This window comes from Ricinus communis, chromosome 10, assembly GCF_019578655.1.
Source record: "Ricinus communis isolate WT05 ecotype wild-type chromosome 10, ASM1957865v1, whole genome shotgun sequence".
Lineage (NCBI taxonomy): Eukaryota > Viridiplantae > Streptophyta > Magnoliopsida > Malpighiales > Euphorbiaceae > Ricinus > Ricinus communis.
In genome coordinates this window covers 18,149,593-18,173,598 of record NC_063265.1, presented here as the reverse complement: position 1 = coordinate 18,173,598, position 24,006 = coordinate 18,149,593, and the positions used below count along the sequence as shown (strand labels likewise).

Here is a 24,006-nt window from a genome sequence, read left to right as displayed (position 1 = left end):
GATTAAAAAGATAAATGACTAAAAATAAAATATTTGATAGTTCTTCTTATAAATAATTAATTTTTTTTGTAATCATTAAACTAATTATGATTAATATTAACTATATAAATTATTAATTCATTTAAGATCTTTTAATTTGATAAAAGGTGTTTGAAGTATTGTTAGAGATCAAATACGTAAACAAAAATGTAGAAAGAAACTTGAGCTAGATATATAAATTTTTTGTTCACCATTAATTTTTCTTTTGCATTTTTATATTATTCATATATCAATTACCGATTGCTCATTGTTAAGTATTGCATTCGTATGTACAAATTTTGGGGAATTATCCTACTCCGTACTAAATTTTGCATTGTGTTTCTATTTAAAATTCTTTAAACTTTCATTGATAATTTTAGATTGAATTACTTAAAAGAATTTTAACTAATTTTGCATGACATGTTAGACAAAATGCATATATCTCGGAATTGATTTATATCATAATTAATTGAATTTTTTTTAGAAAAGCATATTGCTATTCAAACGTGATTTAAAGATGCTTGAAATCTCTTTAGATAACTTAATCTGAAAATAAAATAAAAAATCCGGTACTAAAAAGAAAAATAATAAAAAGATTAAAACTAAATATTTGAAACCAAATTGGATAGTTACCCACAAAATTTTTTAAAGCCTTATGGTTAGTCTTTGGAGATAGGTAGGGTGAGAATGAGACACGTCTATGGAATATATCTATAATTATAACGTAAAGAAAACTTCTATAAGATTTACCCAATTTTATTTCCAAAGCTTAAACTTGCTCCTCTGACATTGGCCATTGCCTATCCATCAAGCAATCTAAATTTAGAAATCTAAGTATAAAATCATGCTCAGACTGTTCCACAGAATCCCACAATGGTCATGCTTGTAGTTTAGGTGGCCATTTTTAAGGTTCATGTTTAAAAATTTGAGTTGCTCTTTAAGAAATAAATGCTCCTAAATCATCACGCACGCACGCCCTTTACCTGAACACGAGCTTGTCTACTTCTTCGATCCTCTTGTTTTATCTCTAACAAGGTTTTTGGACACAGGGTTGTTTACTTGGAAGTACCCTTTCATTGTATTCCTTTTGAATGCAATACTTTCTTGGAATTTCAGCATCAGAATTAATGAAAGTTATTTGACCCATCAACACAAGGATTAGTCTCACTAAATGGCTGTCAATTAAAGTTACTTTGGACCTAGAATAATTTTATTTTCTTTTATTATTACAAATGAAGGGAGGCCGGTGTATGTTAGAATTCCAATGTTACCACAATTAAAAAAATGCAAAGGGTTTTTATAACACGAGTTGAAATTCAGAGTCTACAATAGAAAAACACCCGACTGCCGTTGAAATTTACCACACCACACGTACTGGGTTCTTATGGGGCTATTATAATTAATTTTATATACGAATCATTATCTGAATAAGCATTCGCAATGGCGCCCACTTGAAAACAATAGTGGGCCGATTAGTTCATACAAATATCGACAGCAACTGGAAACTTATATGAAAAACAATAATAATAACAATTAGAAAAAAAAAAATGAAAAAAAGCATGAGGAATATAAGCCAATAGGCTAATTTGGTTAAAGAAATTAGAGGAGGGAAAGAAAAAAGAGTGAAGCGAAATGCACAAACACCCCTAACTTATAATGCACAACACAATTTCCTGCACACTACTACCATCATTTTTGAATAATTTCAAAGTCCAAAATCATCAACTATTAGAGTCTCTTGTTGACTCCGAGATATCAATATCAGCTCCATGGGACTTTTTCAACTTTGCCACAAGAATCCACATGTTAGCAAGTTCATTTTCAAGATAAGCTTCTCTGTGTTTAGATTCCTCGACCTTACTTTGAAGGTCGGCTTCTCTTTGATCTTTCTCCATCAGAGCAGCTTCATACTGAAGCTCACGATCTCGACATAATGCCAACTCTTTCTTGAGTTCAGAGGTTGGCCCGACTTGGTCTTGGCGTTTTACATGATTCTCTCTTCGCCCATTCCGGACTGTGCTGCTACTTCTACATTGCGGGGGTGAACTCTTAAGTGATGCGAGCTCAGCAGATAGTCTCTCATTATGATTCATCAGCTTGGAAACTTCTTCCGATAATGCCTTGAGCTCGACAGCAGCAGCTGAGGCTAGCCCTTTAGCATATGAACTCTCCTCCGCCAACTTTTGGTTCCGTAGTTCTAGCTGTTCTTTTGACTCTGTCAGTACATCAACTTTTTGCTTCAGCTCTTCAGTCTCATTGGCCTGATGGAGGGAAACGAATGAATCAATCAGCTAAAATTGTTAATTCCTGTCGCAAAAGAGAAGTTCTACTGCACATAAATTCTTCTAATGCTATCAGATGATGGAACTTGCGCTATAAAATGTGTTGCTAGGAAGACATATATAATATATGCTGTGGTGAAATAAATCAGAAGATAACCAACTCTATAAGCTAGCTTATTTGTCAGTTCAAAGCAAGTGCTATGAGCAGGAAGAGGAGAACCCTGTCCCCATCTCCACCCCACTGAAAAAGCTTGCAAGTGCCTTTTGACAGCACTGGCAGTCTGTCATAAATAAGAGAGCCCTTATGCTCCACAGCTCATACAGTATTTGCACTGGTATTCTCTCCCAATATGATCCGACTTTTGCAATTATTTAAACTGACAAAAACAGGTTAACTTAAAGACAAAAACTGAAACTGAATAATTTTGGTTGAACTCCGTACAATAACTCTATTATTGCAGAAATTAAACTGGCTAATGATTATATACCTCAATCCCAGGAAACAATGGGATCATCAAAGCAAATCATGTAGGCACAAATTTGATGGAAGAGTGGAACTTGAGAAATTTAATATAATAATAATAATAATAATAATAATTATTATTATATACACTATAACAGTCCATTAACTAAGCGATGTGAGATAAATACAACTTCTAACACCCTTCCTCACGCTTAGCGTGACATACAAACGGGCAGATTCCAAACCCATCATCGCAGACAAAAAGCCGGCTCTGATACCATGTGAACTAAACTTAGATATTCAATGTGAAAAGTAATTATCTATGTATTTATCAACGATTGTTACATCTATATATACAAGTTATATCTCTAATATAGTAATTCAAATCAAATACTAACTCCTAAGTAAATCCCTAATTATTCTCTTATTATGTATAGCTGTACACTCCTAATTAATATGAAATAGTTGTAATATTAACAAATAACAGAAAGTACAATAAGTCTTATATGAAGCATTTTCCAAAGCTAAAATGCCATTTCTCCAATTCTCTCTCCCAACAATCCCCAAAAAAGTGTTATGGTCTTGTGTGGTGCGCTATCATGAGCTCAGTTCCTGCATTCAAATTAGTAATTCCAAGGAGCATCCACTCCATAATACTTATTACTTAAGAGGAAAAATTGAGCTAAATAAACCATTTCAGTGCTACACTGCAGATATTGAAACAACTGGTTAAATATAGCATAAATGAATATATATTCAGAACTTGAGGGAAAGCCAATATCAAATTCTCAACTCAGCTCAACTAAGCCTAAGTCAATAAACTGGTTGGAATGGCAATATCAAAAGATGATGTCAAAAATAGGGTATGAGTGTGCAACAATACAAATTTTATATGGTTGCTAACCGTTTTATGTCCATAAGTCTGCATGAAGTCCAGGTAGACATTATTGTAAAGCAATTTAAAATGTATATCTAAATGAATTGGCTAGTCGGATTATAGAGAATAGTAGCACAAGGGAAAGCCAACTAGGGATCTCACTTTGCTTTCCCATTACATACTTCCTAAATATGGTTGACTTCATTATATTTTGTCAAGATATGAGGACATGGTTGACACTTGAATAGCATTATTAATAAGATCAGCATCATGACATCATTTTGAACTTCATTTTTCTTTTTCTTAAAATGTTTTCATTGGAAGAAGAGGGAGAGAAGAAAAGGGCATGTTCTCAACGAGGTACACGAATGCTTTAAGAACAAACCTGTGCCTGTCGAAGCAAATCTTCTTTTCTATCTTCTGTGGCGGCATTTTCCTTTTCCACCTGATGTGGTTCATGAAGGCTTTTCAATTGAGCAAGTCTCTGTGAGTAACTAGGTAGAGGACTAGGGTTTCTCATCTCTTGTGCATCAGCCAATTGCTGCTTCAAAGAGACAATTGTTTCCTGCAATCCTTCACATTCACAGATCTGACAGAAATGGAAATTTGAGTTATAATCCATTCTCAACTGACAGAAAAAGAAATTCATACACATGTATACATATAGATTATGTTGCTTCTTGACCTTTTGGTTAAGCTGCTCTTGAATTACCCGATTATCTGCAGCTTTAACCTGAAAAGAGGAATGAAAAGATGATATTTATGAAATAAACAAATTCAGATTAGTTAAAAATGAGAAAATGTGGATGAATTATTATTAATCAAGAAGTTAAAAAGATGTTGAGAATCTTCCTGATTAATTTAGTACATACTAAACGAGTTGGTAAAAGTACATTATTATCACTCACGATTTATAATCTGCATTTGAAACTCCAACTTGTTACATAAAATGGACTCTAATCAAGGTTCAACAGTCCCCATTTAATCTTAAGAATCAAGCTCCGGTGTTTTAGTTTCAAATGGTTATCAAGTTTGTCATTGTAGTACAAACGTAAAGATATTATATTCTCATGTCACATTGTAGAATATAATTACCTCAAGTTCAAATGACTTCTCATTCAACTGCCCCATCAGTTCAGCAATTGTCTGCGGCATAAAACAACTAAAGGCTTAAAGATGGATATCAACTATAGATGAGCAGTTTATGCAGTAATAAGCAGAGATAAACTTACCAGTGATGCATCCGATTTATCAATTTTGTTGTGTGAAGCCATGACAGAATCAGCAATTTGCTTTTCCAGTGAAGCAATTTGTTCATTCTTCACCTTAATTTCATCATTCAACTTCTTGATCTCTACCTAAAATATAAAGAGAACCACAAATTTAATTTTCTAGGCCAGAAGGAGCAATGAGGAAAGGTGTAGGGAAATAGATTATTACATGAATCTGTTCCTTCTGGGGATTCCTTGAGGCCTCCTCAGACAATCTCTTCAAAGCACTTGAATGCAGTGCTACCTCCCCAGACAAAATTTTCTGCTGCTCCCTTAGAAGTTCAATCTGATCACTTGTTCTTATGCTAGTCTGAAACAAAGAAACCACATGAATTTAGAGATGCAGACTATGCACAATGTATCCTCACAAAGTTACTAGTATACTAATTAATAAAAAAGACCATCTGCATACTGAAGGAGTTTCTTGCCCAAGGAAATTGTCCTCGGGAACTTCTGTATCCAGTCTTATATCCGATAGAAGATCAGCTGATGGAGAGCTTTCTGTAAGCAAAGGATTTGAAAATCTGGATTCTGTATGATAATTGCTGTTTTCTGCTTGAGGTGTTGAAGGTGTACTATTAGATTTTACACCACTTGATCTATCACTGGTACTTGTCCCCATGCCACTATCTCGTTTCTGCTAACAAACAGTAAACATTCTAGTGTCAAAATAGGGAAGCATGATGCCTGAAATTGAACCAGTAAACTATTATGAATTATAGTAACACAGATCGCCAATGTGCATAGGGTTTTTGACGTGTGCGAAACACAGTCATTGTTTTTATGATTCCTGCTTTTAATAAAATTCTATAAGCAACTACAAGCTGCAATATAGACTGAAACTAAGTTTAAGTTTATCCCTTTCAAAAACATACCCGCAGCTTTAACCAATTTAATAAACCATGCTTCCTGGATTTCTTCTCCTCCTTAAGTGTATCATCTGTAGTTTCAGTACTATTCCCTTCAAGAGAAACGTACAAGTCAATGTTTTCATCATCCAACATCAAGTCCCGCCTTTTGTATGGTAGGTAAGCAAGCTGCATGTTATGTATAAGCAACTATAATCAGATCAAATTAAATAGAGAAAGCCGTGGAACTCTCATACATAGACACCACTATTATACTCAGTTAACGTCAAATTAGAAAGGTATTGGAGACAAATCTTAACTCATGGTTCAAAAGAAAATTTGTGTGTATACATATAGTCAAATTGAACCAATTATAGTAGTACCTCTTCTTCTCCGAAGGAATGTCTCCTCCTTGGACCAGGGCGGTGAGGAAACCTTGATGATTGTGAAGCTTTGGAGGAGACCAAAATTAACTTCGTCAAGTGTTGTATTCTGCTCAGCAAAGCTGCTTTGGCTTCTTCTTCTTGTTCCAATCTAGATTGCAGCTTGACTTGACCATCTTCCAGCTTCATATATTAAATGAATGAATCAGACCATTTTGCAACAATTCAACAGAAGATACAGAAGAAACAAAGGTGTCACAACTCACAAAGACAATTTGTGCATGACATCAAATATTATTAGATGAGTTGTTTACTGAATATGTATATAAGTCAGATATGCAGACAAACAAAATTCAGTGAAGATGCATATGTTAGAAAGGTGGAAGCTAATTCAGAATATATATTATCACTCTTATTTTATGTTTGCTTTCTTCTTTCTGTTCTCTATTTTGTTCAAAATGGTCAAGCTACAAATGCTAATGATCAAAACCATAACTCGACTAAGAATTAATAAAGATGAAATTTCTCTAAATAACAATCTTTCGCTGAGATCAGGTGACGCTAAAAACTAAATGGTCCAATTGTGGCAAAAAGCTCTACAAGTGTACCTTTTGTTTTAGGAGGACAATATTATCTTCCACCATATCTTTCTATTAAGGAACTGTCAAAATACTCCCCCTCAATTGTTCTAACTCTTCCTTTAAAGAGCGTACCTCATTTTGATTCATGTTTACTGAACATGTATATAAGTCAGATATGCAGACAAACAAGATTCATTTAAGATGCATAAAGGCGGGAGCTAATTCAGAATTTATATCATCATTCTTTGGTTATGTTTGCGTTCTTCTTTTTCTGTTCTTTATTCTGTTTCCAATGGTCAAGTTACAAATGGTAATGATAAAATTATAACTCGGCTAAGAATCACTAAAGATGAAAGTTCTCTAAATAACAAATCTTTCACCGAGATCATGTGATGCTGAAAACTATATGGTCCAATTGCGGCAACAAGCTGAGTGTACCTTTTGTTTTAGGAGGACAATATCATCTTCCACCATATCTTTCAATTGAGGAACTGTAACAATACCCCTCCTCAATTGTTCTAGCTCTTCCTTTAAAGAGCGTATCTCATTTTGATACTTTTTGATAAGTGATTTCTCATCAATAATCTGCAAAATAAATAATTAGTTCAAACCTTCACAAGAAGATTGTTTTAGAGATCTATGGGGAAAAAATACCTTATTTTGTGCTGCTTGAATTTCAATATGTTTAGCACGATGAGCGAATTTCAGAGTATTATGTGTCTCTTCGCAATTGCTTGATGAAGGAGTGACAGTGCATATAAGCTGTTAGACAAAAGTTAACTGGATAAGCGGGGGCCTGGTAAAGGCACGTAGCATCCGTAAGAAGTATAATGATGCAAGATTGCAAGTATAGGTAGAGATGTCACACAGACCTCATGCTGCCAGAACTGCAATGTGTTTAAACATAAAAGTAAAACATTACACAAAAAAGTTTTATACTTACTGACACACGACCATGACCGCTTAATGAAGACTGAAGAAGCCTGGTCAGTTTAGAGTCCCTATACGGAATATGGGTGGCCCTCCCATCTGTCAACTTTGATATGACCTATAAGAGCCATAAGTAAAAAATTCAAGATAATTTTATCACACAATGTAAACATTGAAACTAGAACGGAATTCACTCAAGGCCATCAGATGCAGCACGGTGATTCTTTTTATGATATTTGTGAGAAAAAAATTTCTGAATCCTGAATAATTTGTTATCATTTTAGGCCCATACCTTTAGAAAAAAAAAAAAGTGGAAATAATAGAATTTCTAAATCTAGAATATAAACGCAGGATATATTGAGAGAGTACAACATTATATCAACGCATGTCGCGGTGAAAATAGTACATCTTGACTTATTAGTCAATGCACCAATTGACATCAGAAACACCATAAACAAAGCCACGAAGATTACGAAAAAAAATAAAATCTTTGGAACACCTAACTTGTGAAAATACTCAACTCGACTGGGCCATAATCCCAATACAGAAGTGCATCACAAGTCATTAAAAATACATAAACTAAATAAATCAAACACGACAAATCAGCTGCTTTTGCTTTTCTATCTTACATTTGCCCTGGGCTTTATATAAACTCATATATGAGAACAAGATATCCACAATAAGCAGAAATACCACAAAGAAAAGTATATGCATGTATATTCATACATACATACATTTCAATGTGTTATGAAAAGCTTGCCCAATCAGTTTTAAACAGTGTAATCATTACTGGTAAATACTGAAACAGAAAACGAGAGGGCAGAAAATTAACATGATTTCTACATTGGTAAGGTTGTAGATGGTACAAAGATGACTAACTACTACTTTAGTGATAAACAATAATAGTATATGTAGCCTCACAGTTCCAAGTGTTAGCAGGCTCTTATTAATGTAGGATCCTTCTTTTCGTCTCATGCCAGTAGTTTCAGCCTTTGAACTTTCAGAACCTGCTAGATCTATGAGGTTCTGCAGGTATAAATAATATGTGGAGAAGTTAAAAAAGGTCATTGGCATTGAGAGACAAGCATATGAGTAAACAATATCATTAACACTGTAAAAGACAACAAAATTGTAAAACATGCAACTAGACCAAATTCAAAGTAGATATTTAAACAGGTAAGCAACATAGTATCACCATTGGTATCTGAATACATGTCTTAGAAATTACCAATTGAGACAAATTCACAGCTTCTCCTTCATTATTTTCACCGCATGGGCTACTCTCTATTGTCTGTACCAAAAGTAGTAGGAAATGGTCAATTTAAAAGGCAGAGGAACCAAAAAATGAATTTCTAAATATGTAGGATATCATTAGTAGAAAGATATCTAAGAAAACATATGAGCAGTGCAAAAATCAATAGTTATGCTTCTACGAAGAAAGTGCAAGATTACCAGAGTAAATATTGTATGGCTCCGGCTGCTGAGTAAATTAAAGTTTGTGGACCCCACATGTCTATGCTCTGTGCCAACAGATAAACCCAATAACCAATTACACTGCGTGAAACTTGTAGCTTTTGATATGATTGTTTTAATAAGCATAACTAATTAAGTAATGCTCTAGCAATTAAAATAAAATATGTATTTTGAAGTTGATCAAGTATTCATGAGTCATCCATTTTATGTCTTGATAATTTGGATTATTCCATAAATAAAATTAAATTTGAAGGGTTATAGAGTCTAACAGATTTGTGATCAAAGAATTTGAAATGCATAGCATCATGGATGGAAGATTGCGTGGCACAAGATGTACCTACCTTATCTATCTATGTATCTGAAATATGTCATTTGAATGCTTAAAATTTGTAGTTTTGAAATAGGATGTGGTGTTATATTCCCACGAACTTTTTAAAATCATTGAAATATTAAATCTCTATCAAGCTATGATGTCTCATCATATCTACGATGATATTTTTCTCAAAATCATGTAAATGAGTTGTTAGTGTTACCAAAATTAAAATACAAGGAGTTTTATGATAGAAATTAAAATATAAGAACTAAAATGGGAGGCACATGTAAATTTAGGGACATTGGATGATATTTACCTAATGAAAGAGGGTATTACTTTTATCATTAATGTTCAGTTCTTTTTGTCACACCCAAGGTAAATAGAAATATGTTCTTCATTATGAATAGGTGAGATCAATGCACTTTCATGTGTATACAATTCTTGAAATTAATTGGCTTCAAGCAGAAACCTAGAAAAGAGAGCTTAGAATCTTGAGAGGTTCTAATGTAAGCAAGAAATAAGGAGAGAGTGCAAAGTACAAGGGCTTTTGGGAATGTAAAAATTCCTCTAGGCTTTAGATGAAGGAGAAAATGGTGGTTCCACAAGTCACAATTTCTTTTGAACAAATATTTTCGAAGGATTACATTCTCTTATGGGGGCTTTAATTTTGCACATGTACATGGGCCACACAGCCTTACATGGTGGTGATTAATGTCCATTATCACAAAAGAAAATGAGATTACCTTCTCCAGCTGCTATAAGTGAAAGGGCATGGGCAGGAGATAAAACAACTTCTTCCTTTATTCCTTCAACATAGGTTCCCTATAAACATTAGCTGAGATTGATAAATTATGCATCTTCACCAAATCTAAGCAATGATGTGTAAATATACTAGCAGGTGCACTAACAGGCCATATCACTGATAAAAAATGAAAAAGAACAAAAAGAAAGAAAAAGGACAATGATAGTATAGAGTTAAAAGTTTGGATGCTCCAGCATGCAAGAGTTGAGAAACAGAACATCGAACCCATTTCACTAATAGAATAGTAAACCACGGAATGGTTAGCCCCAAAATAATCTAAGGTGCCTTGGAGTCAATTACCTATAACAAACTTTAATCGAATAATAAAAACTTGAACAGTTCACTTGCCCAAATGTTGAGGTACATGCTCTTTTTAAGGTGCTCAAAAGCTCTGAATGTTCACTGTATGTAACACTGCCTAGATGGAAAAGCTTAGAAGAGCTGGGCAAGCATATGAGCATGCAGCATTTCCTTGTAGTCCCACACCCAAGTAGTTGGGTATATCATGATAAAAATGGAACCAGCTGAATCCTATACCATAATGGCCTATAATGTTTCCTCAAGTGGCCATTGTTATCAATCTCAAGTGGCCATTGTTATCAATCTCAAGTGGCCATTGTTATCAATCTCCCAATAGATGGTTTGCTTCTCATGGTGCAGAGAGGTATTTAATGAATATGACTGAGTATGAAAAGTCTGAATAAATGAGAGCATATGCCCTTGAAATTTGAACCCAAGGACCATCACAATCAGCATGATCCTAAAATCAGAAGCTCATTCTGAATTTGATTTGCAATCCTAAAGCAACAAAAAGAATATCTGAATCTAAGAACCCATGCAAGCATCAGCTAATGTGAGCCATCCTGAAATTTCCAATCTAAAGCAGAACCCGTCAATGGTGCACTTGCAGCAAAAGATTTGGGCATATAACCAAGACCTTGGACAATGCTGTCATGCCAATCTTTATTACATAATCAAGGGACTTTTGATCATAGGTGAGCTTAGTTAGTATAGCACATGCAACCAAAGAGGATGAGACTGTCATTGTTACCATTATTAAAGAGCATCTTAAGCATCTTATCTTTCATCCCAAGTTCTGATAATTTCTTCAGAGAATTATGATCGCCTCTGCTAATTAAATATTCCATTCACCAACAACATTATGCTGTTGATCTTTAGCATTTTGGACTTGCAATACCCTTTGCTTATAGAGGGGATAGCATTACTATTAGAAGGCGTTAATTTTCCAGGTTAAAATGTACCCATAATTCTTCACCATTAGTTGCAATCAGCACACCAGGTTGCAGATGTTCATCTCTATTCTTGATTGATGAATTCCAATCCAAGAAATAACACCTTCGGCAGGTTTACATTATTCAATTGAAAAAAAAGCTATATTGCTACTTATGGTAGCCTTCTTGCTAACTTGAATATTATGAGGGGGAAATCTGGAAGAGGATACAAGCTAAATAGAGCGTTTGTAAGCAGCAAACCATCTTAATTGGAAGCAGGGCTTTGGCTCACACCATCCAATGATTTATACAGAAAACTTCTGCAATTGCATGTCCAACTTGTAGAATTGTACTGATATAATCCCATGAACATGCACAAGCAAATAACATGGGAACTTCAGAGATCACATTGTTATAATTTGAAATCTTTGATGAAGAAAACAGCCATAGAGCTTCAACTGGTACTTATGTCATTCTATACTGGAAAATAAGGTATTAAAAGCTGAAAAATTCCATCAAGTACCTCTACCAAGTTAATATCAGTTCTTTGACCAACCTTCACTCTACCATGTCAAGCCATAGAACTAGCCCAATAGTAAGCTTCTCTATGCAGCAGCAATTATAGTAGGTCAGAGGAAAATTATGGTGAAACATTTGGCAATAGGATATTAGGATCTATGGCAAAAGGTATACTTATGCTCATTAAGGTTGTTGCCTTGGGCAGTTTTGCTGAGTGCATGGACTATAGTAATAGTCATCCAAGTATCCTGGTTGTGGTGAGTAATATAAGAAAATTTGAAGGTAATGAAGTAAACATTTTATCAAGCTGTAGTAGGTCAAAGATAGCAACAATTCCTGTAGCACAAGGCTTTAACTGCAGCAGTTATAGAAGGTAGCACACAAAAACACACTCATAAATAGTTAAGCACGTACCTGAGCGTCTTCTCTAATTCTTAAATTCTGTCCTGCTGGATTCAGCAAATCATTGACAACCTGAAATGCAGAAAAGCCTAAAGATATGAAGTCACTAAAAAGGTAAAGAAAAGTAATAGAGCTAGTTTACATCAGAACTAAGAGAAAAGAAGGAAGAGATATTGCAGAATACAGACCAAGAAAGAAGCTATAGAAAATGGGAAGAAGCTAACCTCATTATAAATCTCTAGGTATGAAACACGAAGGAGAAACTCGCGGTTTGGCGTCTAAAGCATAGGTAAAGGTTAGACTGTCAGTTTTAACACAAGGAACAAGAAGATGATCTTATGTTGAATCATATTTTATATGAAGTACCTCTTGAATAATACTAAAAGCATCCTTTACTGCCAATGGTATAATTCCAGGGGACCTCTGATCACCCTGCCATTTGTATTAGCATGTAAGTAAGCTGTTCTACTGTTAATAGCTCAACACATTTTGTCTATAGGAAATACTTGTCCAATAACATAGTGTAGCCTATAGAAATTGCATCAGTTTTCATGATGGATGCAGACATCTGTTATCAGTTAATGAATTAGCCTTACACGTGATTCACAAAAGGAACAGATATATGCTATCAGTTCAATGGAATAGCCTTGCACATGCAATTTAAAAAAGAAACAGATAAATGTGAAATATGATAATACAACCTAAAGTATCTAAACAGCCTCAATTAAGCAGGGTAAGGACAAAGTTATTCTCTAGTATTTTTCACAGCGGTCTGAAAATTATCAGGCATGAAACATAAGGCAATGATACTAAAAGAAAAAAACACAGAAAGGAATTGCATGACTCTTGAATTTTGCATGCATTATCTATTTATCATAAAGTACACCAGAAACATGATTTCTGAAGAAAGTTGCATAGTTTTACTGGATCTCACATGCATTGTGTGAGTCTTCCCACTGCTTGTTACACCATATGCAAAAATGGTTCCTGAAAGCACAAGTAAATGCAAAGTTAAACGCTTCAAACTAGAAAAATGCTGAACTTCAAGTTTGCTAAGGAAAGAGCTGTTCGTGATATGACCATTGACGCCTTCCATAGCACCACCGACAACATGCTGGGCAGCAACATCATAAACATGGCGCGTTGTAGTTGTAGGGCCAAACACCCGATCTAGTAGGAATTCAGGATAAATAACTAAGTTGAGACGGTAACAACTAAAAAAGATGAACATGAATATGCCTTCTATTATCAAATATGATGCATCAACCAATCAACATGAAGAGCAGCCTTTAATAGACCACAATGGTGAAGTAATTAAAACAATCTAAATTGCATTACTCAGATTTACAGACGAACTTAACACAGGGTTGTCTAGGCATTATAATTCAAACTCCTTTTCTATAATGCACAAGAATGACCGGCTACAGAGGCTCTCAATAGGGTAAGCAAATTAGTGCTTGGCCATTAAAAATGGAAAAAAGAACACAGTACGTTGAGAACAACAGTTAATATAATATAAGAAAAAAGAAAAAAATATATTCTTTTTGGTGATTGCTTAATGTTTATCAGAAGAAATTCACAGAAGAGTTGCTTGATAGAAATTCAAATTCAATAAAAACATGTTTGACATTGACATTGAACCATACAAAATTTTTAAGAAAAATTAAGAAACACAAAATTTGACTTACCATAAGCATATGCAATAGAGGGATTATGTTCATTTCTGACAATAGTTTCTCCATCAGCATACCAAGCAATCTCTTCTCCTTGTCGAATTTCCCTTGGACTATACAATCATCATGACCACCATCATCACCATCATCATCAACGATAACAACCAAATAAAATAGAAGTAATCATAAAATTGAAGTAAATAAATGCAGACCTTAACGGACGAAAGCGAACTGTAACGGTAACGTTTTCTTTGGATCTCTCCGCATCTAAAGAAACGTTTTCAGAGTAAAAGTACTGAGGTTTGCTACGAGCAGAGGATGATGCAGGTGAGCTTTGACCGTCTATCGACGTTTCTATAAATTGCTTCGACGATGATGTTGTTGAAGATGATGGCGAATTCATTACACCTTTCGAGAAATTGCTTAGACTTGTTTTCTTCCATTTGGATCCTTGTTGTTTCGTCGCCATTTTTGAATTAACTCAACTCAATCCTCTTTTAACTTCAACCATTTTTTTCAGAAAAAAATAAACAAACACAAAGTTAGCTTTTAAAAGAAAAAATTAAGCACAATTATGAGTTATTCAATTGAGCATAATGCAGAAGAAAATAAAAAAGAAAAGAAATGCAGTGCAGAGAAGAAGTGAGAGGATAGAGTAAGAAACAGAGAGAAAATGAAAAGAAAGAAAGTAATGATTACCTTAACTTAGAAAAATGCTGCTCAGCAAAAGAAACAGAGGGAGGGAAAGAGAGGTGAGGAAGGAATGCATGGAGAAGAAGCTGAGTGCGCGCATAGAAAAATTGAGAAAAAGAATAGTAAGAGTTAGAGTAGAGAGAGGTTAGATCTGGTAAAAGAGACAGAGATAATGAGTGTAGAAGAAGAACACAATCATCAGAGAGAGAGAGAGAGAAATTTTCTTTTTTATACTGGTAATTAGCTTTTCTTTTTGAGTTGATTTTGTTTTTATATTTTTCTTGCCTTGGAAGGGATGCCCTTAATCAAAGGCAAACTGCATTTTCAATCAGACCTTTTTTTTCAGACAGTGGAAAAGAGATGATAGATTAGTAAAAGATATTTCTCAAGTCTACAGAGGAAACAAAAAATAGACATATTAATTTATATCTGGAAAGGGAAAACTGGTATGGTAAGAGAATTTCTCTTTTCTATTTTTGTTTCTTTAATTAATTATTCTTTAGAGGAAAAGGAAAGTAATGAAAAATATGCTTGCTTTGCTTGATGGGAAATAAAATTTCTCTTTAATTTCATTGTATTTTACTTAAAATCTCAACTATTTCTATCTATTTTAATTAGAAAAATTAACCATATCACTTATCTTAGCTCTTGCTCATTTTATAGAGCATATAATATTTTTATTAAATTATTTTTTAAATATTTTTAAACTTAATGGACAGTTTAATAAAATATTATATTATTATTATATAAATAATAATTAGAATAAATAACAGTGGGTTGCATAGCTTTATTCTTTCAATTATTTTACTATAAATATTTTATATTTATCTCCACTAATTTCGAGTTCCATTTTAATAGTTATATTAAGTTTAATAGAACATTTATTTAATATAATTGAATGACTAAATTTTGCAAATAATTAAACTACATAAATAAATAATTATTATATTAATATATTTAAAATTCAATATTTTAAAATAATCAATATAGTTATAATATTACTTGAATTTATAATGTTGTTATTTTTATATAAAATATAATCGAACATATTATTTTAATATAAAAAATTTACGAAACGCACTAATAAAATAATATTGATAACTTTGGAATAAAACGTTGTCAAATTAAAATATTAAGCGGCAACTTCATCTTCTTTTTTAGCAGCCTTTTAGAAAAAAGCATTTTTAGTGTATTGGAAATAAACACTGGTTTAATACTAGCAATGCAATTAAAATAAATTAGGTGAAATGGTTTAAGGAATTAGGGAAAAGACTTTACCATATCATGTAAGAGTTCCTAAATGAGTAGGATCTGTCTCAAGTTATTTTTTAATTGGAAAATATAAAAAAAAAAACTAATAAAATTCTTTCACTCATGCAAACAAATTAATTCAACATGTGGCTCGAATAAGACAATTGAGTGCTGAATTAGATTATTTATAAGAAGTTCATGAATGGGTTCAACCAATAACTGGGATGGTGATCCCTAGCATAGATCAGTTTGAATGTAAAATATAATAATAATTATTATTATTATTGTAATGTTATTTAATATATTATTATTTTAAAATATAAATTTATTTTTATTTTTATGTTAGTAAATAATAATTAAATAATACAATACTATTTAGAGATTACGGCGTGTTACATTTTCTAATTATCACGTCAGACATATTTATAAAGTATTAAAATAGTAAAAAATAAATCATAAATTATAAGATAAAAATATATTAAATTCCAGAGTAATTACTAAAATTTATTATATTATTATTAGTATTATGTTAAGAGAGGGCGGAGTTGCAGCGGGCATGATCACAAGAGTCGCGTGCGATGAGATATGGGATGAGAAAAAGGAATAAATGGCGGGCCTTACTACTTACGTGTCAGCTTTTCAAACTAATTCAGGACCCATTTGTCAGCAGCCTGTCCTGACCTAGGATAAATTTACTTTACTTACGTGGTACAATTTTCAGAAAATATTGATGCAGTTCCATGTATTATTAACTTTAAGTACATATTTAGTATTTATTTTTGTTAGAAAAATATAATATTTCATCATTTACGGGGTTCTGCTAATATAATTAATTTATGTACAACTATATTTTGAAAATAAATAATATTTATAGTTTTATGCGTTTCAGTATTTAAGTATATATCTTTTTTATTATTCTACATAAAAATAAGTGAAAACAGTATATTATTATAGTCAAATAGTTTTAATATATACATATGTTACATTATAAAAGTTAATTCTCATTAGTAGAATATAGTGAAATATTATCTATTACTAACCGATAAATATGTATACACTCATTAATCACAAAAATAAAATCATATATAAAGTTAAAAAATAAATAATAATTTTATATTTTTTTCTCATAACTTTTCTTTTTCTTGGTAAAAACAGGAAAATAGTCTAATTTACCTCATAAACTTTACAAATAGGCTTGATTTGTTTTATTTTTCATATTTTCATTAAGTTAGCAAAGATTTTGTATTTATAGTTCATTTTAATGCTAAATTGAGCATAAGCGATCAATTAAAGAATTAAATTATAAGAGAGTCTATGTATCATACCCATTTAACTAAAGAATAGAGTTTAAATGATATAAAAAAGTTAAAAATTTAACCATAAAATTAAAAGAAAATCAAATTGAGAACCAAATTGGACTTTATCGCTAAAACTATATGTTCTTTAACCCCCTTTTTTTTTATGTCTTTTCTAACGGCTCATTCTTATTTTTGTTTTTGCTTTTCATTCTTGGTTGTCAAATGCTGTTATTGATACATTTTTGGCTACCGCATTGTAACCGTTAAATTTGATGGTTCATTGATGCACGTGACATCTTGAAGGCCTTTTGTTTAACGTCAAATGCAAATTTTGGCCCCTAGACTTATTACCATTATCATATATGCACCTAAACTTTCAATATATATACTTTAACTTGTAAATAATTTTATTACTATTAAACACTTGACTATTGAGATGCACATTCAATATGTCAAATAAATAGTTGACATGTCAAAACAAGTTTTTTGAAGATATTCACACTTTGCAAGATATTTTTTCCTTACCGTAACTTTCACAAAATATCATTTTTCATTCTTCCAAATTTTTTAATATTTCATACTTTCTAAGACTTTAATTTTTTTGAAAATATCCATTTGCTCCCTCTTATTTTCTTAATATCGCGTAATTTTTACACAATTTGACCTCTCCTGATTTTTTTAATAATTCATAATTATTTTTCATATATTTATTTAACCCTTTTCATTTATTTTTAATATTTCATGATACAATTACTATCTTAATTTAAAAATTGACACATTTAGAGTTATACTAATACAAGTATTGAAAATATTGGTATTGACATAATTATTTCAAAAGTTCAAATAATCACTAGAAGTCTCGAATTTGATGGACGTATTAAGCATTATTATTTCAAACGCTAAATAAATGAATTTATCATATATTTTTTAGGGTAATTACTTGAAGTGAAATTTTGAAAAACCTAAAAACTAAAATCGCACTGATTTTGGTTAAATTTTTTATAAGATTTATTCAATTTAGATTTTTTAAAACTGAAATTATATTGGTTCAATTTTGGCCTATACTAAAAAAATCATTTAAAATAATAATTGATTTTTAGTTATTTATTAAAATATATCTTTATTTTTATTATGAAATTTAATTATTAAAGTGATCTTATAATGATTCAAAATCATATAACATGAGATATCGTTCATTTTAGCCCTATTAGCATCAAGGTTTTATCCTTTTAGCAGATTTAAAATCTTTCTAGGAGGTCATCCATCTTGAAATTTCTTTAAATTCAACACCTTTTATTTTGGAGTTCCTACACTCAACAGCCAAACAACCAAAAAGCGTTTCATATGATCAGTTCAAACTCTTTACATATATACTATCAATTATTTTCTATCACCTTTCGATATACAATTTGATTTATTCATGTACTCTTATATTTTAGAGTGCCGCCATCTTAGAAGCCTATCTAAAGTCACTTATTATGTAAGTATCCTATCCTTGCTACGATGTCCACTTTCCACCTTCATCAGATTGCTTCTCCACGTCAAATTATCATAGCTACCTCAATTTATAAATAATAAATGTATTTTATATCCTATACTTAAGTTATAAAAATTTAAGATTTATAATAAAATATTTAATGAAATTAGTTATATATGATGAAAATATCAATTCGTGAATACAGATACTTCAATGTACTTTTCAGAAAAATTGGCAATGATAAAAAAGATATTTTAAAACCTCAACTAAAAATATTGAGGGGTAAAACTTCAAAAAAGTTTGCTTAATATTTAAAAAGTTTGAATGGGTCAAAAAATATTGTTAGAAATATCTTTAAAAGGTTTTGAATGGATAAAAATGAATTTTAATAATAAAATATTAAAAAACTTGAAGGATCATAGAGATACTTTTTAAAATTATGAAATATTAGAAAATATATATTTTATAAAAATATATTAAATACTAACTGATCGATCTAAATTGTATATAGATATTTAAGGGTATTTTAGAGCTTTAATGATATGTTTCTATAAATAATATGGTATAAAGATGTGTTTTACCTCACTTTAGTTTTCTTATCTAAATTCAAGAAATAATCGCCAAACAAAAGAATTTGAGCTAAAAACCCACTAATGGACGTTAATTGGACTGCGACTATTAAAGGCTCGAGAATCAGACATGTGGGCTATTAATAGTTTGGGCCTAGCTTAATTCATTAAGGCCCAAGAAGGAGGGTTTAAGTAATTATTATATAATTAGTGGATAATTATTTTTTGAGTTGTTTAGTTTGTTTAGGATAGTAAGGGATAAACTATATGAGTTGTGTGTTGAGAAAAGAACTCTAAAAAAGGAAATCTCTACAAGGAGTATAGGTAAATTAAAACAGAGAGTTCTTCGGCTATTGAGCATCTCTCTAGAGAAGATTTCTAATATTCTCTGCATAAATTTCTAGGGCTCATCATCTTTTACATCTAGCTAGCTTGTGTTGCATCATTCTTGGAAAAATTAGAAAAGCTTTTCGAAGACGTGGAGAAAGAGGACCAATCTTCTTCATTCCTTGAATTGCCTTTGAACTTTGAGGGTGTTTTAGTTTTATGTTTTATGATTCTTAAATTTTTTTATTTAATTACAATGATCGTTGGATTAAGTATGTTAGCCTAAGTCTCATAAGTGTTTAGTTTGGCTTTTTACTTATGTATGAACCTTATATATTTTGAGTTTAATGAATCATTTCTTTGCCTTCATATGTTCATTAGTTTCATCTATTATTGTTAGTTGACCATCATATCAATTTAGTTGTAATATATTTTATGAAAATCTTTAGGTTAAAAGTATTAGAAACATCATCTTTACTTAAATATATGTTGGTATAAGAAACTTAAGTTGCATTATTAGCTTGAGTGACTTAAAGGCACATCACTATCTCATTTGTTAAATTAGGGCTTAAGAGAATTAAAAGGATTACTAAGTAAAAACTGGACTAAATACTATTTTATCATATAATTCATATTAATCATTCTAGTTGCATATTTATTTTCTAGTTATTTAATTTATTTTATTAAACTAAAGATCATTATCAAAACATCGACTTAGAGTATTTAAATTTATTTTCAGTAATTTGTGTAATAGTTGGTTTTTATAATATATACTCTACAATTTCTTGTGAGATCGATCTCGTGGTGAGATTGTCCGAACTACCATTCGGTTCATATATTTGCGAGTACTAATTTAGATACATCACTAACAATATATATTTAAAGACTAAATTAACTATTTTAATAAATAATTTGTTTACAACACACACTATGCATGTTCACAATAATAATTTTGTATTTAACAGTAACTTATTATATAAATTTTAGGTATCTAATAAATTATAGTAAAAGAAAATTAAAATATATATAAATTGATTTTTGTAAATTCAAATGTCAAAATATGAATTTGGCCGTATTTAATAGAAAAGGACCACTCCGTAAAAGAAATATGGCCTATAGTTATAGTGTCAACAGCTAGTGTGTTTCGTGAGTCACTTGTTTGCTCCATTGGAAAATGGAATTTAGTGGTCACTAGGTTTTGTTTTTAGTAGAAGGAATGAAAAAAGTGTACTATAATGATACAAAATGGAAGAGAACTTGCTATTGTAGGGATTATTATGCAACATAAAATGATTGACATTATGGGAAATGGGTGGTTCATTATTTTCTTTCTTCCTTTTCTTTAACGGGAGATTTTTCCATTTCTCAAGTGAGAAATGGTTGATATTTAAAAAAAAAAAAGTAATTTTATAATTTTTACAAAATATTTTAAATATTTAATTAATAATAAAAATAACATAATTTATATAAGTTATAGTTACATAAAAAATATTATCTAACAGTAAGACGAGAACATTTTAAAAGTAGACGTTGGAATTTAAATTCATAAATTTACAAAAGAAATAATAAAAATAAAGTATTATATTAATTGCCATGACATAGAATAAAATAAAATAAAATCAAAAGGACAATAATGTATTTTAGCAATAAATTTGCCAATCATTTGCTTCCAAACCCATTTACCCACGATGCTATGCCTCTGAAACCAAAATTGACTTAAGACAAGTCTGAGAAATGAAAGGCAGATACATAGTCTTCCTTATAATAGGTTTCATTTTAGGTTTCCATACCTAAATGTAATGTTTTAATATTTATTTATTTATAAAAAATAAAAAGTACTAAGAGGAGAAAAAGGTTGTCTGCCATGTACTCACTTGCAAAGAAGATGACTATGAGGATTCCTTCTGTCCTGACTGCTACTTCTTCTCTTTGTTTTCTTTCTAACATTTTGGAATGCTTGTAAAGTAAATATTCTTTACAAGGAGTATGGAAAGGTAAAACTGAAATTAAAGTAAAAAAGCATTTTCCAACTTTTCACTTTTTTACTTGAGTCTTTTTTTCTAACCCTTTCTGATGCCATTTACAATGTAAGAAGTTTATTAATTTATTATTCAGTTTGTGTATGGTCATATATTATTCCCAAAAAGGTAAATATTAATATTTTGAAGATTCATAATTATACAAGCTCACCTTATTGTACTAAAGTTTTTAATTAATAAAGTCAATTAGTGAGTTTTCTAACTTGTGTGAATTTTAAAGGTCATGAGTTAGAGCTTTTTTAATTAGTATTTATTATCTTTTACCAAAATAGATTATTCTTGTTGTGTAATTTTTGACCTATTGTGTTTTTAAAGAATTTTTTAAAAAATATTAATTGATAAATTAGGTATTTTAAGTGAATAGAATTTAGAATTAAAAGGCTCAACCGCTAAATAAATTTTATATTTTACACTTATTCTTAAATTTAATATGTAATTTTTATTTTTTCAATTTTAACAATATATTTTGATATTAATTTTGATTTTAAATTTTAATAAAATTATTAGTTAAAATTTGTTGACATGACTATAATTCCGAGCAATATAAAAAAAAATTGAATCGATTCAGAATTACTAACTCATCTATAGACACTTTACATTTATTTTATCTTGCTATTTTTGTTTGAAATTTGAGAAATCTAAAGCTTGAAATACTTTTAAATGTTCCAATAAATGACAAAGAAAAGAAAGTTAGAAATATGTATGAGATTAAATTATTATTTTTATTTTAATAAAGATGAATAAAATGTTACAAAAGAAAATATATTATCAGATCATCTATTTATTTACATTAACATCGAATGTTCTATCACGAGATGGTCAGCAACTCTAATCTCAACTCAGTTTTTTTATTACTATTAAAATCATCAAATTTTATATGATAATTCCATTTGGAACTAAAATTAAAATCAATATCAAATAGTTAAAATTGAAACTGAATGCTAAATTTGAAAATAAATTAAAATGCAAGACTTGTATGATAATTAAACTCAGTTAAAACTTAATTGAGATTAAATTAATAGTACAAAATATTTAATTTTAACTGAAATTTAGCAAAAAAGTTTGTGTAGAATACGAGTCCCTGCACATCAGTTAATTGCTGTGAAGTCATATTATCCCGTTCGGTTTAAACCAAAAATGGAAATATGAATAAAAATAATTATATTTTATAAGTCGTTTGATTGAATCTAAAATAAAAATTAAATTATTAAAGAAAAAATAATATTTAATTTATAAATATATAAAAATAAAATTTATATAAACGATAAATTATTATTTTACTTGTCTGATTATTTACAATGGACTTAATGTGATTATTATGGGAATGACTTTTCATTTTTCAGAAATCGTTTGTATTGAGAGATTTTATGTGAGGACTTTTGCAATATCCATGAGTTTAGCTTAAACCTATCATTTGACAAGTAAAAATAAAGGTCTAAATCTATAGATTTTAAGAAATCTTTCGTCCTCTAAAATTTCTTATCTTTTAGTATTTTAATTTTTCACCGAGAAGGTGAAAATTTCTAAAATCTACTCTCTTAAAAGAATGACGGATTATTGTAATATTTTTTTCTATTCCAATATTGTCTTTAATAAATTTATCTTATTCCAAATTTATCCTTAACATTAATTTTTTTTTATTTTTATATTTAATCTAAACAATGTAATTCTGAAAATAGATATTGATTAAATTAATGAATTTTGAAATCCTTCAATCCATACGATACCTTAAGAGAAATAGAAAAACGAGTAACTCACATAGATGGAATAATTTTTAATAAAACAAATACCAAAAATAGAAATTACTCAATTCTCATTTTTTTATTTTCCATTTTTATTTCCGCTCTATTTTTTCATCAATCAAACAAGCCTTTGTATCGGACGTTGTAATTAATTGCAGAGGGAATAAGGGAATAAGTGGAGCAGAAGATAAGGAAATGTGTACCAAAGTCCTTATCATATTCGGGTGACATTCAAAAGGAAAAATCGTTTGGCAGGAAAAGAATGGTGGAAATGGAATGGGGAAGGAAGGAGAAGTGTCCCAATTTTCACATCCTAAAACCTTTTTCTACTCCAATAATTGTTGTTGCCAATCAGACAACTAACACAGACCGACATTTCAGCCTCTGAAAAGTTTCAATTTGGTCCTTAAATTTAATTTATTGTAAAAGGGCAAAAAGAAAAAAGAAAAGCAAGCATATATACTTTTAAAATAAAAATTCTAATTTCTTTCTTTACCACTACTACTACCACTATAATTCTAGTTTTTCTTACATTATTCTCTT

The 24,006-nt window shown here is 30.6% G+C and overlaps 1 protein-coding gene across 2 annotated transcripts; it reads right to left on the bottom strand.

Moving 5' to 3' along the window:
- Positions 1-1,421: 1,421 nt before the first annotated feature.
- Positions 1,422-15,144, bottom strand: LOC8287221 (kinesin-like protein KIN-7K, chloroplastic). Of its 2 annotated transcripts, none has more exons than XM_015726112.3 (24): positions 14,767-15,144; positions 14,280-14,568; positions 14,083-14,180; positions 13,475-13,564; positions 13,329-13,381; positions 12,761-12,826; positions 12,619-12,672; positions 12,407-12,466; positions 10,183-10,261; positions 9,106-9,173; positions 8,882-8,944; positions 8,575-8,679; positions 7,667-7,771; positions 7,378-7,485; positions 7,162-7,308; positions 6,143-6,325; positions 5,787-5,948; positions 5,324-5,551; positions 5,081-5,221; positions 4,873-4,998; positions 4,736-4,786; positions 4,326-4,373; positions 4,026-4,229; positions 1,422-2,279 (listed from the first exon to the last, which is right to left on the bottom strand). In XM_015726112.3, the coding sequence occupies exons 2-24, from the start codon at positions 14,534-14,536 to the stop codon at positions 1,740-1,742; spliced, it is 3,036 nt and encodes a 1,011-aa protein (XP_015581598.1). In that variant the 5' UTR covers positions 14,537-14,568; positions 14,767-15,144; the 3' UTR covers positions 1,422-1,739. The 2 variants fall into 2 exon arrangements, with proteins under 2 accessions (XP_015581598.1, XP_002530370.1); XM_002530324.4 differs by having other exon boundaries at positions 5,324-5,548; positions 14,767-15,142.
- Positions 15,145-24,006: the final 8,862 nt, after the last annotated feature.

Coding starts and splice junctions, on each gene's coding strand:
- LOC8287221 (XM_015726112.3), bottom strand. CDS start 14,536: ATGGCGACGAAACAACAAGGATCCAAATGGAAGAAAACAAGTCTAAGC. Junction 8,680..8,881: donor CTGTGAATTTGTCTCAATTG/GTAATTTCTAAG, acceptor TTATACCTGCAG/AACCTCATAGATCTAGCAGG. Junction 5,222..5,323: donor TTGGGCAAGAAACTCCTTCA/GTATGCAGATGG, acceptor TCTTTGTTTCAG/ACTAGCATAAGAACAAGTGA.